The sequence below is a fragment of the Leuresthes tenuis genome, unplaced genomic scaffold (assembly GCF_036924035.1).
Source record: "Leuresthes tenuis unplaced genomic scaffold, fLeuTen1.0.hap1 SCAF_24, whole genome shotgun sequence".
Classification (NCBI taxonomy): domain Eukaryota; kingdom Metazoa; phylum Chordata; class Actinopteri; order Atheriniformes; family Atherinopsidae; genus Leuresthes; species Leuresthes tenuis.
Window position 1 is genome coordinate 4,802,351 of NW_027325378.1, and position 17,952 is coordinate 4,820,302.

At 41.1% G+C, this 17,952-nt stretch overlaps 3 protein-coding genes across 4 annotated transcripts in view; 2 read left to right on the forward strand and 1 right to left on the reverse strand.

Moving 5' to 3' along the window:
- nell3 (NELL (neural EGFL like) family member 3) overlaps positions 1 to 17,952 on the forward strand; it is a 217,275-nt gene that overhangs the window by 131,879 nt on the left and 67,444 nt on the right. The gene's annotated exons all lie outside the window — the stretch shown is intronic.
- Positions 1 to 17,952, forward strand: part of LOC140284746 (apolipoprotein D-like) — a 251,193-nt gene that overhangs the window by 30,027 nt on the left and 203,214 nt on the right. The window lies entirely within an intron of this gene.
- Positions 10,650 to 17,952, reverse strand: part of gpr158a (G protein-coupled receptor 158a) — a 76,546-nt gene continuing 69,243 nt past the window's right edge. For both annotated transcript variants that reach the window (XM_072378715.1, XM_072378714.1), the window contains one exon: positions 10,650 to 17,520. In XM_072378715.1, coding sequence (XP_072234816.1) covers positions 15,700 to 17,520 — 1,821 coding nt within the window. In that variant the 3' untranslated portion in view covers positions 10,650 to 15,699. The remainder of the gene's footprint in view (positions 17,521 to 17,952) is intronic.

Below are 17,952 nucleotides of genomic sequence, written 5' to 3' on the forward strand. Positions count from 1 at the left end.
TGTGAACACCTGTAGTATCTGCATAAAGTTAGGAGGACGTATCCCAACTGGTAGGTAAATTAACTGCATTTATATCCCATAATGCAGGCCATCGATCTATCATGCTCTCTGGGCTCAATGAAGTGTGGCTTTTAGAAATAAAAAGAGTAAAAAAACAAAACTACAATGTCAAGTGAATGCAGGCCAAACGAAAAGCTAAATTTGGATTTCTCAATTTTAAAGCTTTTAATGTGAAACTAATGGATTTTGCTCTGTGGATTAGCATAGCTTTAACACATTTTAATGTATTTTCTTCAATGAGTTGCATCGCTGATATTACAGGCTCCAATTCTTAGAAAAAATAAAAAAGAAGACACAATTGTTTTCCACCTTTTCTTATTTAACATGACACTGTTATTAGAGTGCAGTGATCCTGTAATTAAGCAGAATATAAAACGATTAACTGTGCAATTTTGACAAACTGTAAACAAATGCTGGCTAAACAGGCTGCGGTGTGTTGTGCAGTCTGCTGACAGAGGCATTAATTATCTCACAGCACCAAAGGCTGAGGCCTGGATCGACCAGTTCCACATTTATGTTGCTTTCTCAGGGGTATTCAGATAATTCTTGTAGCACACTTATCCATTTTTTTCATTTGATTTTTGTTTTGCCTTCTTTTTATGAGGAAGTTAATCTCACACTAATGATTTTTCCTTTTCTTAGCAGTAATGTGCATACACCATTAGAGTGGCAGTATGATTCAGATGTTGCAGCACAAACGACTGCGAATGAATGACTACTGCGTGTGAATGATCTCACATCGGTCCCCGAGAGAGGCCGCCTCGTCGCCATCAATCATCTGCCCGCATGCTACCTGGAGGCAGAAACGGTGAAGATAAAGCACATTTACCTTCTGAAAATTGCTGTAATTGAGTGATTAAGACGGATGACGTCAAAAGCAAGCAAAAAAAAAAAAAACTAAATTAACTTCATTCATGCACACATCGGTATGGCTCTGACTCACCAGCGGCCTGGCCTTGGGCTTTGTGTGTTGCATCTGTTTCTATAGCAGTCTCTGGTGAAAGACAGCAATGACAGAGTCAGAGAGACAGTTTTGGCAACTTGAGTGAAACGTTTTCACTTATTACGTCATGAGTGGACCTGCCTTTGTTCTTTCCACGCGGAGCGTCCTACCCTTTTGCGTAAACAGTGTAGGGGCTACTGTCATGCTCATGCTCATCATCTAAAAAGATCAAATTTAGGATTACTGACTCTGTATCACATATAAGCAGAAGCCAGTTACCCTCCCCTGTCACCTCAACCTTACCTGAGTAGATACAAGCACTGTGAGCGGCAGCATTGTCAACCTGGAGGTGATTTGTTTGTGCCAAAAACTGAGCTGATCTTACAAAGTAAACTGTGCATGTGTTTTCTTGTCATTATGAATGATTTTCATGTTCCAGTGAAAGGGGCTGGAAGTGAACTGACAGACAGCAGAGCAGAGAAAGAGAGTTTTGTTCCCTCTCATTGTCACCTGGTACACTAAAAAAAACCAACTTGTGAGCATGTGTACACTGAATGTAATCTTTCATGAGGTAGACATTGTAATTACTTATTTACGCAGCTTTTTTACATACTTAATTAACCCTGTAAACACTTGCATCTCTACAATATTTGTATATGAGCTAAAGAGCTAAGTATTGGTGGTATTGTGGGAGTATTGGTGGTATTCTGGGAGACAAGACAACACTCATAACAGACTCAACACAGGCCCAGAGCACTACTTTCACAGCAAAAATGTGTGTGGGTATCTTCCAAACGGCTGCGTCGTCGGTCTGACAGGAACAAGAGGGGGATTTCTCAGAGAAGTGGCTTCCTCTTTGCAGTGCTGGCGGCCTCCCCTAATTAGGAGACAGGTGTCATCGAGCCCCAGCAGTTAATCACAACTGTGCGAGTCAGCAACTGCAGCCAAGCAGGACTCGTCATTTCACAAAGCAAAACAAGCTTTTGCACATTATGCTGAGGAAATTCACAACTTCCTGTCACAGTCTAGGACCGTCACAGACACGGATTTCACATACTTGCCATCAGAAAGTGAGATAATTACACAGGAACTGATTTCTGCAGGACTGTGTGTGTCTGGAGCAGCTATCTTTGAACATGTATAGGCTGTGCGGATGCAGTATGCTCATAAATATCTAATTAACCTCAGCTGTGTAGGAGGGGCCCAGTGACTAATGACATCTGGGTTTCAGCAACAGAAATATCAACAATTATTGCCACTATTTACAAAGTTACCCTCCAGAAATACTGTGTATCATTTTGGGGCCAAAGCTATTATCTTAAGTTTCAGTAGACATCACAGAAAAGCCAGAAATGGCCTCATCTTGTCTGCCAGCAAGATCAATTGCCTATTAGCCCTTTGGGTTTATGATAATTTGGTGCAATCAATCATAGGTTTGAACAGATGCCAAATGGAGGCTTGTCTCATTTGGAATAATAAAAGCCTGGATTGACAGCGAGTTGTTCAGCTGTTTTCATTCTCCTTCAGCGTGTGAAACAGACTTAAGATTTGATGTGACTCATCAGTTCTGTTGTGCTAACAGTGAGAAGAGAAGAGGTTTTAATGGATTTCAGAAAAACTGTGCTGAATGGAAACTGTCCTGGTGAGTCAGCAGAACTATTGAAGTCTGTCACATTAAGAGGTCACAACAGCAGCACATCAATAAAAATCCTCCCCGTGTTCGAAACGTTTGTGCAACTCATGTTAGGCTCACGCGGTGCAGTGTTTGTGTAACATAAGACGCTTCACGCAACGACAGCTTATAGAGTTTCAGCTGAGATATCCTTCAGCTGGAAGGATCTATTGCAACTGATTAGCTTAATTGTTTTCAGGGAAAGCCCCAAACATTTCAGAAAGACTGTGTTCAACCACATCTATTACAACAGCATGGCTTCATGGTAGAAGAGACTGACCGGCCTGCAGTCCAGACCTTTCACCAACTGAAAACATTTGCACCATCGTAAAAGCAGCTAGAATCCTATATTAGTCCTAAATATATCCCCTTGTGCCTCCTAAAGAAAAGATTTCAGCCTTCTCTTCTTTTATCTGCTCCAGTGTTTTTAGTCATAGCAATGTTTTGAACATGTTTGCCTCACCGTCTGCCTACTCAATACCTTTTATGTCCACTGACTGTATAAATTCTGCTTTTATCATACTGTCTGCTGGATCTGCTCAACAAAGACATGTTACACAAAGTGTTCAGCCCACAGTCTGTCACAACCCTCCTCGTTGCTGCTTGCATGGTTGGCTTGCCTTCCTGGCTCAGGAGATAACATGCAGATGAGCAGCAAACATCAAGAAAAATCCACACTTGATTGGACTAATTTTCTAACCACTTTCTCTTCTTGCTTCTTCTTTTTAAGCTTTGTTTTTCCCTCTTCTGTGTATTTTGCAGTCCTTTGCAGCTTGTTTATTCCTATGTAACTTATCAACATCACCATGAAACACCTAATGTCTGCCTTGTGGCTTCTTTGGCACGACTCAAACAATGATTATTTGCAATTACACATTAAGCCAGCGCGAGCCAGCCCTATCTTTGAGCCAATTTGTGCTTGTATCTCAGGGTTTGAAGCCAAAAACCTCTTCGGATTTTATCTGTAGGGATGCTGGACCCACCCTATTTCTCTCAAACATTTGCGGGTTGAATTCATGGTAACTTGTGGAAAAGTACATGGACACACATACGAGCTATAATGAAGACAGAAGCAGCTGATTGTTGATATTTTTCTCTTTGTGGAAATCACACCAACAAAGCAGGAATAAAAGAATGAAGAATCTGTGGAGGTTACACTGAAAAGCTGTCCTGGACCATATCCGTCCAGCCCTCAACATCCTCAAATTAAAAAAAAAAAAAAACTCTTGAAAATAGCAAAGAGTGCTGTCTTAATTTATCATCAAACATCTAAATATAATGTTTTGTTCTGAGAGTTGTTTCAAAGGCAATCCCAAGTGGGACTTATGTTGGAGTCAGTCCTTGAGACTGATGGTTTTCACGCCTTTTTTCCTTATTTTATTGTGACTTCCTGTTATAAGTTTGATTACTACTGAACTACTTTGTTTTGACATTAAAAGTATTTGGTTAATATCAGGAAAGCATCATGATTAGATATTCACATACACTATAAAGTGCATTTTATTGTAGAAAGTTTCACAGACATTATCCATGCTGCGACTTCTCTCACTAATGTGATGTTATTAGCTCAGGAAACCCTGCGCATCTGAAAGTGATGCTTTGGGCGTACCCTATGCATTCAAAACTGATGCAGCAGGCTCCTAACTGACTGTCAGTATGTGAAGAATTGGGAATTTTTTTAAATTGTGATTTGCTACGCATCAGATTTTACAAATTTACGGGAAAGGACAAACTGAATTAGACACGTAGAGTGTAAATCTACCTCATAAATCTTTAATAGTTTTGTAATACAACAAATATAAGGAACTATGTTAGCTGTTTTTATCCGAACCTAACATTTGCAACCTTGAGGAGCACAGCCAACATGCTTAATCTGCCACAGATTACCAAGGTGGGATCAACTTTGCTCTGCATCTTTTAAAAAAGGAAGAACTAAAAGACGCTTTATCACTAAGGATCCACAGACTTATTTGGTCATAATGAACCTCTGGTTTCACCAGATGCTGAAGGCAGTTTAAGCTCCCAAACTTTACTTTACAGAAACAGTTTTACCTGCAATCCACAGGCCGACTAAAGTCCAGGTAATAGACTCGTGAATGTAGTATACATAAAGCATTAATATATAGGACTGTACTGTACAACATATAGTATATACTGTATTGAGGTGATTCACTCAAATGCTCCTTTTTACACTGAAGACTAAAGCACTAAGCACTAAATAAATAAGAATTCAGACAAATTGAACAGCACGTATAACTGAAAAGATAGCCATGTGGTCATGGAGTGATTTGAGGATAAAATAGATATATTGGTTGTAAACAGAGGGACTATAATTGCATTGTGAGACTAGCAAAGAATAACAACTCTCAAGACGTCATCATTTCATAACTTCGATTTACTGCAGTGTCAACCAATAATAAAAGTAATTGTGATATTTTCTTCCAATTTCTTTTGAATTTTCTATCCAGCTGTTCTTAAGTGCAAACAGAAAACACACATAACAGCGTAGTAGAAAAATAACTAGTTAAACTCACCACCCCTTCAGACACTGTGGTGTCCGATGAGATGGATGCTGCATCTATGTGGTGTTGTGTCATGTTTTGGGTTTTGTTTTTTTTTGTCTTGTTTTCAGGTTTTCAGGTTTATTTCTTGCCATGTTTTTGCCCTTTCACACCATTAGGTTAATTCAAGTCACCTGTCTTTGTTTCACAGCTGCACCCCATCTCCAGTCACCTCACCACAGTATTCAGTTTCCAGGTTCTCCTCGGTTCTTTGTGAAATCCTCACCTCAACTGACACCTTACCTTGATTTTCATGCTCTCCAGGATTTTGTCAGGTCAGGTTTTTGCCCCCCTCCCACCGGTTGTGACAGGTGGTTGGCAAACTTACCCATGATTAGTAGGTTACTACAACTGTTTGGCCAACAAATATAGGTTCAAAGTGTTTTGTAGAGTCAGTAGGAGTTCTACAGCCTTGAGACGAAATTAGGTTTAACTCTAACAAATAAACAGGGACATGGATGGTGATGCATCCTCATAAAAATCCTAATTCAATCCACTTGACTAACAGCTATAATGGCAAACTGTGCAGTTTGTACATGTTAAACATGTTATGAATATATAAATGAATACATGCGTGTGTTTACAGGTTTTAATAAATTAGTAAAAACCTGTGAACATCAGTTACTTTTCAGGGAAGTTTCTGCATCATTTCAGATGCAACACATGCGTCAGAACGCAGCATTTCCAGCTGTTCGTCTTAGCAACAGCCAGATCAGAACAGATCAGTTCTTTACCTGCGACATCAAGAAAACCTGTTCATTATTTCACACATGCTTGAGTGAGTAAGTAGACAAACTGTGAATTTGCACATTGACACAGAATTGTATGGAGTATTTCAGTGAGAATTGTTTGCAAGCCCCCCTCCCTCTGGTTGCGGAGGCGGTCGTGGTGGTGGTATGTAAGAGGAGGAGTGCTCTGTGAGTCATGGTCGCCCTCACCACGAGGGCCTCCTGCAGTGATGAAGACCCCATTGAGGCTTGGGACGCTGTGTAGGAGTCCAGCTGAACCGCCTGCTTTAACCAGCAAACATAACGACCGGGGGCTGCAATAAATCAGGCTTTTGTTTAAGTGTCGGCTCTGCGTAGGTGAAAGGTGAAACTTAAAGGGTCAGTTTACCTCACTGATGACTTTGGTCTTTTTTTTTTTTTTGACAGGATCTTTTATCTACGGGACCTGATGTTTGACCAGTGTAATACTCTCTTACTCAGTGGGTCTACATGAGATTAACTGGATCACAGCTATAGTTGGGTTCTGCTCCTTATCTGAGGGTAATTATCCTTGGATATATGGTGGTGAATGAATGGAATCACTGGCACAAAGCATGTCATACCCGGTACGATAGGTGGCGCTGTCCCCATTTCAGCTATCGCTAATAGAGCCACTTCCTGTTGACGTCTTCACCACCAACAACAACAAACTCAGGCATTCGAGAAAGATGGCGAACGCAGAGCGAGATGAAGCTGCGTCCCTCTCCATCTGTGATGAGCTGGTTATGGCACAAACGATGCACAACGGCGCATTTTCCATCGTGTTGTTTGTTTCTTTCTGACGGCGGCGACAACAACAGTAATATCGTCTCCTTCGACTTCCGGGTGTCGAGCGCGGGAAAAAATCTGGAGCATGCGCAGAACGCTCGATCCGATCCACTGTCGTCTACAGGCACGTTCAGTGGGCATTTGGATCGAGTTATCCCGGGGTCTTAATTCGATCACAAGTAACCCGATCCGATTAGATTTCTTGTCAGATTAAGGTGTCTACATGAGCTGAATAACTCAATCTTATTGTAATTTAGCCATTAATCTGCTAGCAATTAATGCTAGCAATACACTTATAAGTGGTTTCATGTGCCTCTACCTCCCCAGAGAACAACCCCAATTCCCAAAAAGTTGGCACACTGTGTAAAATGTCAACGAAAAGAGACTGCAATGATTTTCAAATCTTGAAATCTTGTTTTATTCACATAGAAAACATATTGAATGTTGAAAAAGACATTTCGTAAATAATTGCTCATCTTGAATTTGATGGCAGGTGGATGTCCCAAAAAAGTTGGGACAGTGGCAACAAAAGAAACTGCTGGAGGAACTAATTAGGTCAGTAACATGATTGGGTGAAAAGAGAGTACCTTACAGAGGCAGAGTCTCTCAGAAGTAAAGGTGGGGACTGTTGATGCTACACATTGGGAAATATAGCTCTGTCTCAGCTTCTTTGAGACATTTTGCTGCCGTCAGATTCCAGATGAGCTCATTTTCACTTGAAAGTATAATGTCTCACTGTCAACATATTTTTCTAAGATATTGGTTTGTGACATTCATTTACATTTTATGCAGCGTAGCGTGGAATTAGGTTTGTACACATCTGTTCGTCGCATCGGACATAAACTTCAAGCAGGAATCCATCCATAAGTTTTCACACAATTCTGCTAACAATCAGTCGTAAGATGAAGCTTTTTGACCCCCCTTTGCAGTCATATGAACAGATGTTACACATCATGATACAAGCCTGTCCTCCAGGGGTTGGAAGTTACTGCAGAAGCAGACTGACGACACAGAAACAGCAAAGAACAATCCGGCAAATGTTATCAAAATGAAAGACCGTGGCTGAGCAGTATGACACAGCGAACTGGGATGTGACGCTATGTTGCCAAGCTCCAAACACAAGCTAGCTGCCCCATTGTAATAAAGTTTTTACAGTGTTTTTGCTTGATTTTTATTTTATTTTTTTATTTTTTTTTTCCAATAGCTACTGGATTTAAATCTTATGGATGTTAATGAACTGTTAGTATCAGTTTAATTCCACATCTGTCCAAGGGTCAGTGGCTGAAGATTAGCCTTTTGGCAAACACTGCCAGCTTTACAGTGATGTTGATCAAGTCTCTTCCATTCAAATAAAAAACTTGAGTAAAGGCCCAAGTCCTTAGGGTGAAAATCAAGTTGTCAATATTGTCTAATATGCTCAAAGTCATCAGATTCCTAACTGGAGGTGAAGGCACAGAGTTATGTAAAGATGTCACAAAATATCCCAATCTTATACACAAAGAAAGATTTTAACATTTGAGCAAATAAACGATTCCTTTATTGGGATGACTCTTGAAACAGGAAATAAATAAATAAACATATCATTTCAAAATGCTTAACCATACAAATTAGCCAACTGCTGAACCATGAATGCTGTCATTTTTACTTTAAATTTGGGGTAAAAGAATGAAACCTTGGCATAATACAAACATGAAATGTGGGGTTGCATTCCCTCTGAAGTTGTCAGGAATAATACAAATCAATCTCTGCTGTTGTAATTGTGTTGTGCAGCTTGTCTGTTCCCACATGTGTATCCATCACATCTCCCCCTCGGTTCACCCCACGCATGTAGCCCCCTCTGCATGAGTCATGAGTCCACACCACGACACACGAGATGTCCTCAACAACTCCCCCCTCCTCCCACCTCCCTCCCCCGTCCGTACACGCGTCTGAGAGACAGATGAGTCAGCGGCGGAGCACGCTGGCTTCGGCGAAGAGATCAGCCTCCTCTCCTCTGTGTCCCTCCTCTTCCCAGCCGCTGTCCATCACTGCCCACATGGCTCTGCCACAAAAGGCCGTGATTCACACACCGATCACCGTCTGAGGTTTAAAAATAAGTCCCGTCATGCTGGACTTTGTCTCGGACTGTCCTGCAAAGAAAACAAAGAGGCGCAACAGCGTCCAAGCGTGATTCTTTCGCACACAACAGTAGATCCAGAGGGCTCAGTCAGCTGCATGCTGTTGTCTTTTGCAGCCAGAACTCTGTTCGGCCATTTCTAAAGATTTAACTTAAACAAAGAGATTATTTCTACAGAAAGCTTAGTGTTGTTCATTTGTAGAACTGGAACTTGAGGCAATGAGCTCAGACTGGTCATATGGCAAAAGATGGAGAGAGATGGAGAGAGAATGTTACATAGTGGAAGAGAAATGGAAGGAATTTGAATCTTTGACAAATAACAGGTGCGTTTTATGATATTTCAAATTGTGGAAGCTTCTCCTGAGCACCTCAGGTTGTTCTGACTCAGATCAAGCAGAAAGGTAACACTGATGTCCCAAAATGTAATTAGTCTAAAAAAACTGTGGATTTGCAGTCCATGTGGGTATATCGTTACACCTCTATTATAAAAGAACTCAGATATTTCCCTTCTTGTGCCATTGGTAGTTTAGCTAAATTGAAATGCGGAAGTCTACACTGATCACCCACGAAATGAAAAACACTGATTACCTTTTAACAATGCAATGTTCTGCTGGGAAGCTCAAGGTCCCTGGCTTTTAATCTCCTGCTGTGAACAGCTGTTTTGGTGGCCAATGACTTTAATATTGTGGCTGGTTCATAATTTCTCCATTCATAAATAGCCTCCTTGGGCAACCCAGTCATGTGTCCAAAAAGTCTTTAAATCTGAAAAAAAGACAGACACTTTAATAACTATTATGTAGCCCAGAAAGGGGAGTAAACAAGGAGCTATCAACCCATTCTGATGTGAGAAATTTTTCAGCATTAAGAAAGAATTTCATCACATGATGCATGCTCTGGTTTTGAATGTTAGACCTAGCAAACTGCCAGCTCACTAAAATCAATATGAAATGGAGCATCGCAGGTTATTTATCCTAATTTTCTACTTTGTTTCTTTATTTCTGTTCCCTGCTGCAGCCTGGATTGATCTTCTATCTATCAGAAAGGCTCTAAAAGCTCTCTGTAAACAGGGATCGATACTAACATGTTTGCTTCACACACTACCCTTCAGGGTTTGTATTTGGCATCTCTGCCTCTATATTTAGGAAGATATAAGCACTTGTGACAGTGTAGACACTGTGTTTTTCATGATATACTCTGAGTTAATGGGGCTGAAAAGTATTAATAGTGCAGGTAATGATTTTCCCCTTGGCTCAGGGGAGAAATAATTTCACTCTGACCTATAATTATTTTAGAATTGGAAAATAACAGCACTCAGTTTTTCTGCATCGAGTCAGCATTTGATACCATCTCCTACCTTGTGCGTCTTGCAGAGCGCCCATTGATCTCTGTCCAAAAGACCACAACAAGCTATAAAAGCCTTTCAGGACAGTCGCCAAGATGCTCATATTCCAAAGTGGTTACCATGCACGAGGCCGTTAAAGGCCAGTGTTCCTCCGGCTACATGTCTACATTAACAATAAGCAAATAGACCTGAGACAAGGATGCGGCACGGATGCATTAAGGGAGCGTCTTGTATTAGCTGCTCCTGGGATTAAAGCTATTGTGGAAGAAATAGAGCAGAAAATGCTGCAGGATCTTTGATTTGAGAGGGTTGATCTCAGCAGGCACATTCCCTTAGATGCAAATCAGCGCACGTTTTTAACTGCAGCCAAAACGCATTCAAAACCAGTAAGCACATATTCATTTTCGTATAAATGTTTATTGCAGAGGAGGTATCTTTTATGTACATGCTATCACAATATAACACAATATAAATCTACCAAATACTCCCATATATTGATGCTATAAGCTTGTCATAGAGCAATAGTCTTAACAAGCACAGAATACAGTGGGTTAAGGACAGTATCACTCACTATACAACTGGTAACAGTCCATAAAAGATCACTTTTTTTCTTTTTTGTTCTATCAAGGGCAATGAAACATCGGTCCTACTAATTTCTTGAATTCATGCAGAAGCCACAAGAGCAAGATTTACGACGTTACAGCATTGAATAGTAGTAGCATTAGTAGTAGTTGTATTTGTCATAGTGTGACTTGGTTCAGTCATGAGAATAAGAAGTCAGGTTTAAATGAAAGCAGCTATCCAACAGAAACGCACCATGGTTAAAGACACGAATGGTGGACAAAAAGCTACAAGACACAGCATTGTCTATGTCAAGATGGCACAAGGACAACGGTCTGGATTTGCACACCCAAGCTCGGGTTCAAACTTGCACCAGTTCATTGATGCTAAGGATAAATTACAATGATAATCTCCAGAGAAACAGACTGTAACAGACACTGGTTATGTATTACACAGTTTAATACACAGACAGCTATGGACTGACTGAAATGAGAACTCCTACCGCAGGCATACAATCTGAAATAACGCAAATTAAACAACAGGTTGGACTCGCTGTAATGCGAGATTGTGAGATATTCTTTAGTTTAATGGTGGGATATTGCACTCTTACTTCTTTAATTTTCTGGAATATATATTTCTTTAAATCTTGCAGTGTGTAAAAACTTTAAAATCAGCATAAATGAATGAAAATACCTTCTTTATCTTCTTTGAAAACGCTATTAAATATTGCTTGTTTTGGTTATTTTTTTCCATTGTGGATTTGACCTAAATCATGGAGCTTGTACACGCTCCACATAAGAAAATTTTAAAATAATCACCGTGAAACAAACGCTTCTCCTTGTTTAAAATAGCTCTCCTACAAGGACAACAAAGAGGCAGCATGTTATTCATCACCCAGGGCAGTAAATCTGATGCGGCAGTGACTCCAAAGACTAGTTTTAAAATAGAGACGGCTTTTTGAAATGTCGCTGTTGTCACACCGCAGTGGTCAGGAAACCATGTGTGAGAGCATCCTGTGGATGATGAATGATGCCGCTTCATAGATGAATAGATGCATCAAGGCATTACAATCAGTCTGTTCACTGTGTTGGTTAGCTTCATTCCAGAGCTCATAAAGCGGAGCTGATGGCAAACAATCGATACCTGACACATCAGCGTAATTTCTCACTAAGTTTGTGAGACATATCATCTTTACGGATGCATGTTTAGCAGTAATTTTTGCTTTATATCGTCACTAGATTACAGTCGTGCCAGAGAAATGTAGCAACCACGGAACTGTGTTGAATCAAATGAGCAGCAAATCTCACACTGGTTTTAATAAACATTTAACTCTTGCAAGGCTCGAATATTTTGTCTTGAGGAATTTTAAAGCAATTACAGATGGTTACAATTGTGATGACATTCGTTGCCAAACAGCTCTGCGGATGCCTTACTGACACATAGTTGTCCTCAAATGACCGCAAACACTGTTACAGTAGATGTTTAACGACCGTTTAAAACCGGGTGATTCTCTTTTCTTCTCACAATAGTTTCAGGATGAATAGTGCATGATGAATATTTTGACATTTTGATACAAAACGTGGAACAACTCGAAACCTTCAAAAGGTTTTATCAGATTATTAATTGATAACCACAATGCTAAGCCTGATTCTGTAGCAGTTAATCAAGTTGGCTTCAGCCAACTCTCAATCAGACTTGAAAGGACTTTTAATAAAGACACACAAAGTCAAAAGTGATTGCAGCAGAAGACAATTCAGTGACCGAATATATTACAACAGATCTGCTTAATAAAATCTTGGGTTTCATGTTGGCAGTTATGACCACTGTTTCTATTGGTCAACGCTAAGAACTCCAAACAAGGTCACATTAAAACGTGATTTATCACTTGATCAGACAGGATATGAACCATCTTGTGTTTCCCTCAGTTGCAGAAATGTTTCATCATTTTAGAGTTGAGTTAATTTGTCACGTTCACATAACTCTTCTCAGTATTTGAACGAGTGACAGAGAAATGAGTATTGTTGGATTACAGGATCTTGACCCAAGTCCACCTCTTCCAAATGGACCCTGCATGGACTGACTGTATCTCTGTGCCTTCGTACGATATTTAACCTGAATACTCAATACTCAAATCTACGGGACTTTAGGTTTAAACATGCTCATTTACATACAGTGTACAAATAGCAGTCATCTTCTCTAATAACATCTCTAACTTGTTTTTTTTTCTTTGTAATATTTAGATAAAGAAAGGTCAGGCCATCTTGGTGCAGTCTATGGTCATCTCCTGCCTTGACCTCCTAACTGGTCTCCCAGGCTGTGCTGTGAAACCTCTGCAGATGTTCTCTGGTCTTCAATCAGCCTAACAGAGCACCCCTCTGTTGGTTGAGCTCCACTTGCTACCCTTAGCTGCCCGCATCAAATTCAAGTCAGTGATGTTGGCCTACAAAGAGCTTAATGGAACGGCTCCCATCTACTTGAACGACTCGGTCACTCCGGTGGATTGTCGTCTAGCAGTGCCTACACCACGCTCAAGACAATTCAGACTCTTTTCATATGTCGTTCCACGATGGTGGAATGACCCACCGAGCGGTACAAGGACAAGGTCTATCCATGTCTATCTTCAACTAACTCTTGAGGTCCCAGCTCTTCAGAGAGCATCTCCTACCCTAGCAGTTACCCTTGCACTTCCCTAACCCCTCTACTGCACTTTCTCCTTCGGTACTTCCCTCTATGCCTGCTCTCTATCTCTACCCAGTCACCTCTGACAGAGCCTGACCAGTGGTTTTCCTTCTATGTAGCTTATTGTTAGCTTTGATGCATTGTTATATCCTCAGTCGTAAGTCGCTTTGGATAAAAGTGTCTGCTAAATGCATAAACAAAAACATCAACAAACGTTTGTTTAGATTTTTTAAATGGGTCAGTTTTTAACTTCACATTTTCTAAACCGAGGAGCATTCGAACGCTTGTGCTGTAGTACGGACAGTGTGGCATGGGCCTTGTTTTCACAGCATCACTTTTGCAGAGTTTTGTTAAAGTTAAATCCACCATATAGTGTTCAGTCAAAGTTCTTTTATTGCTAGCATTCCATGAATTGTGGGTCAATAATGTCATGTTGTCAGCCCAACATTTCTCTCAAGACTTTTTTCTGCAATTCATTCCACAACTTCTTCAACGTCTTCTCTGGTTTGTTCTGTACAAAAACACACCCTTTTCAGTTTGTTAAACCACCCATATTCCTTGTTGGACATATTCTGACCTGTCAGTTTCAGGCCTGGTCCACACACAGTTGTACTAAAGCAGTGATTTTGATGAACTGAACAGATTTTCATGATCACTGTCTGAGTTCCCTGCCAGCCTGTCCTGCTCCGTTTACAGCGGAGTGGAACGTTTCCCAAACTTGTGTTCAGCAGGAACAGGTGGAATGCAAGTGGAAGAATCTCAGCAATGTCTGAGTTTGCAGTGACTAAAACTGTTAAATTACAATTTAAGTTAATCAATCTGCTTCTTGCTATTTTTGTTTCCCAGAAGTGAAAATGAAACCCAATAGCATCTGAATTATTAGCATCCAAATTTCTCAAGCTAACCTGGACCTTCATTTTAAACCTTGCAGGGACTGACGGTCACAACTCTAAAACAAAACCCAAGTGATTAAGGTGATGTGTTGTTTAGGTAGAATTGTTGACCTGCTTGTCTTGTTTTGGGTTTATTGAGGCAGTGGGAATGTAAAGAGGACGGCAGGACTTGATCATATAAATTTTGTGGCATCCTTTCTTTTAATTCATGATGTTGTGTTCACAGACACACGGTGCAACACAAAGACCCATGCTGGACTCATAAACAAATCTGGGGCAAATTACTTTCCTCTATATTTTTCCATCCCTACTTTTTACAAACGTGAACACACAAGCCATCCAGACAAATTCATGTTACATCTGCTCTCTTATTCTCTCGACTAGCCTTTAGCGATTAGGACTAAGAAAGCAGGAACATAAATGTATCCAGAATTTATAAAAAGCCTACTTAAACAACTACATATATCTGCCAAGACATCAACAGCTTCAGCTGACAAATCGGTAGGGTCCAGCTACTCGGCACCTGGCTGTGCATGCGGTTTATATAATCCACCGTCACAAAATGCTGAAGAAGAAGCCACTTGCTTCCCTTCAGACTAATACAAGACAATGCTAGTTAATTAGGCACATACAGTACAACTCTGCAGACTTGGAAGCATTTTAATCTGTAGAGAACTACAATTAAATAGATATAAACAAAAGAGGAAAAACAAAGTTTGAGTTTGGTTGTCTGATATCCAGCGTGCAGCTGAAAATAAGAGAACAAAATGTACACGAAGGACAAAATCTGTCCTTAGTTCTTAATCTATGGAGTTTGCTAAAGTGCTATAGACGGATTTTCTTCCCTCTGTGCAAATGTTCCCTTATTCTTTGGCTTTCACTTTTGCTGTTTTATACTTCAACCTTAAAGACGTACGTTTTACTGATGCACATTATTCTACTGTCGTGTCATATCCTGGTCCAGCAACTTCTGAGATAAAACAAAAAGTAAAAACTGTTAATATGATGAAAGCAGGTGTCCTACACTGCTTGTTAAAATCAAAATTGAATCAAAAGTTGCATAATTGGTCTACTATTAATGTTCAGGACTTTCCTTGTAATAATCTGGAATGTTCATGTTGACTTTGTTGTGTGTTTTTTTTTGTACATTTTACTTATTTCCAAAATATGTAAAACTGGAACACAACGTCAGAAAGGAAGGCAACTTGTGGAACTTGATCAACTTTGCTTCCAAGTCACCGTACAAACAGTAAAAGGTTATTTTTAACGATTTCCAAGTGGAAAAAAAAAAGAATGCACTGATAACTATAATTTCAGTGGTCCATTAAGGTTGAGTGTCATGCCTTCTTGCTTGATGCGCTGTCCTCAACGTCCCAGGGGCAGATATCTGCCTTTTTAGCAGCACTCGTAGCTCCACCTTTAGATTGAGCCATTTTGTCTGTGCCTTTTTTATCTGATGTATCCTCAAAATCCCACGGGCAAACTTCAGCCTGCCTTGGTTTGGCTGCTCCGACATTGGTGCTTTTCCTTTTTTCAACCAGCATCACCTCCTGTGGACTCTCTACATCCCACGGACAGACCTCGGCCATCTTTTGTTGGCCTGTGGGCTTCTCTGAAGATTTACTCTTGTCCTTAGCTTTTGTTCTGCTTTTCTCATCGACGGCATCTTTTGATTTCTCCTTCTCAGCTGTCCTTGTGGGTGAGGTGCCTTTCTTTTTTGAGGGGGATTCCTTGGTTTTGGGTGCTTGTGCAGGATTAGGTGAAACTTCAGTGCTGTCGTAGTCCCAGGGACATACATCAGCTTTTGCTGTTGGTGGCTGGAGGGATGCTCCCACCTTGGGTACATCTGACACGGTGCTTCTTCCCCTCCCATCCACTGGAGAGGTGCTCTTTTTCTGCTTTGTCATATCTGGTGATTGAACCAACTCTGCTGGCTTTTGCGGCTCTTCAAAGTCCCACGGACAGATGTCTGACTGATGCGTTTTGGAGCTTTCTAATGCAGAATGTGACTGCTTCGCCTTTGAAAGACTGGACATAGGTTGCCTTGAGCCTTCTGCTGGACCGGCTTGAATCTCACCTCCCTCCTCCCATGGACATACCTCAGCTCGAACAGCTGTTGTCCTCTGAGTCTCCTTAGAGTGCCTACCACTTGATGGAGAATGGTCAGAAGCTTTCTGCTTCTGAGATTTGCTTCCTTTGGTGCTGCCTCCGTGAATTGTTGTGGTTTCCTTTGGCGCTATTGACACATGCTTTTGGACCTTGTTCTCAGATGGAGTTGGGAGATCTTCCACCTCCCAGGGACACACTTCTGAGAGATCATAAAGATCCTTTCCCTTGACTGGATCAGAACAGATTGTAGGGTGGCTGCCACTCACTGGCTGTTTCATGATCCTGCCTTTTGCAGCGCTTTGTTTGTACTCAGCTGACTGGCTGATGATCATCTTGGGTTGGCACTCATTGTCCAACTCTGTATTAGCCTTTGTGTCTTTGCTCTTTGGCTGACTCTTCTTATTGCTGTCCTCTGTGCTCTGGGTCTTTCCAGTCAAGCCCAAAGTCTTCTCTTTGGCACTGGCGATGACACTGAGGGACTTTTGCAGCATTGAGGCTCGAGGATGAATTGGTTTCTTGTCAGCAGTGAGATTATGGGCACTGGCTGACTTGCAGACTAAGGGAACTGACTCCGTAGATTCACTGGGGGCGTTTACATTCTCACTGGACTTCTTCTTAACCAGCTTCTTGCCCATGAGTGTGTCCAGGAGAGACCCTTCAGCTGTGTTCACCTCCATCTTTTCTGTCAGAGAACTGTTGGAGACTTCAATCTGGTCGCGGACGTGGTCATAGCTGCTGTGGGACTTCTTCAGCGAGAAAACCTTGTTTTTCAGCGTCTCCTCTTTTGCTGGTTTTCCTGGATGAGTCTGATCTAAGGCGTTCTTCTTCAACATGCAAATGCTGTTGCGATTGCTCCCATGCTCTCCTGCCTCCTTGTCTTCCCGGCTGCACTGCCGATGCACCGATTCGGGAATCTCTGTGATGCGTCTCATCAGCGAGCGACCCAGACCCTTCTTAGAGCTTCGCTTCTTCTGTAGATGGGGGTTATTCGCCAGCATCTTCTTCCTCTTGTAAATTTCCAGCTGAGAGTACAGCTTCTTCAGCTCTTCCTACAAATCATTGAAAACACAGATGCAAAATGATGAGTCATGTTAAGCTGCCTCAAAAAACAATTTTGAAAACTGATTCTAGACACTTCTACAAAAAAGCAAACAATATACTACACAGATAACATGCAGAACAAGTTTGAAACAAACAGTTGACTACAAACAGTTGTTAAATGACGTACTACTGAATATAACATGCGTGCTGAAAGTAAAAGCAAAGACAGGACAGTCTTGGACAGCATCAAATGAGGAAACGGAGTGTGTTTTAGTGTTAGGTCTGAAACAGCCTCTAAGCTCGGGTCCTGAATTGCTTCTGTCTGTATCTTCACCCTACATAGTAAATGCTTGCACCTGGATGTCATCACAAAACCACTTCCTGTAAACATCATTCTCAAGGTACCCAAATCTTTTGGTAGAGAGACTTCTTCAGCTCTA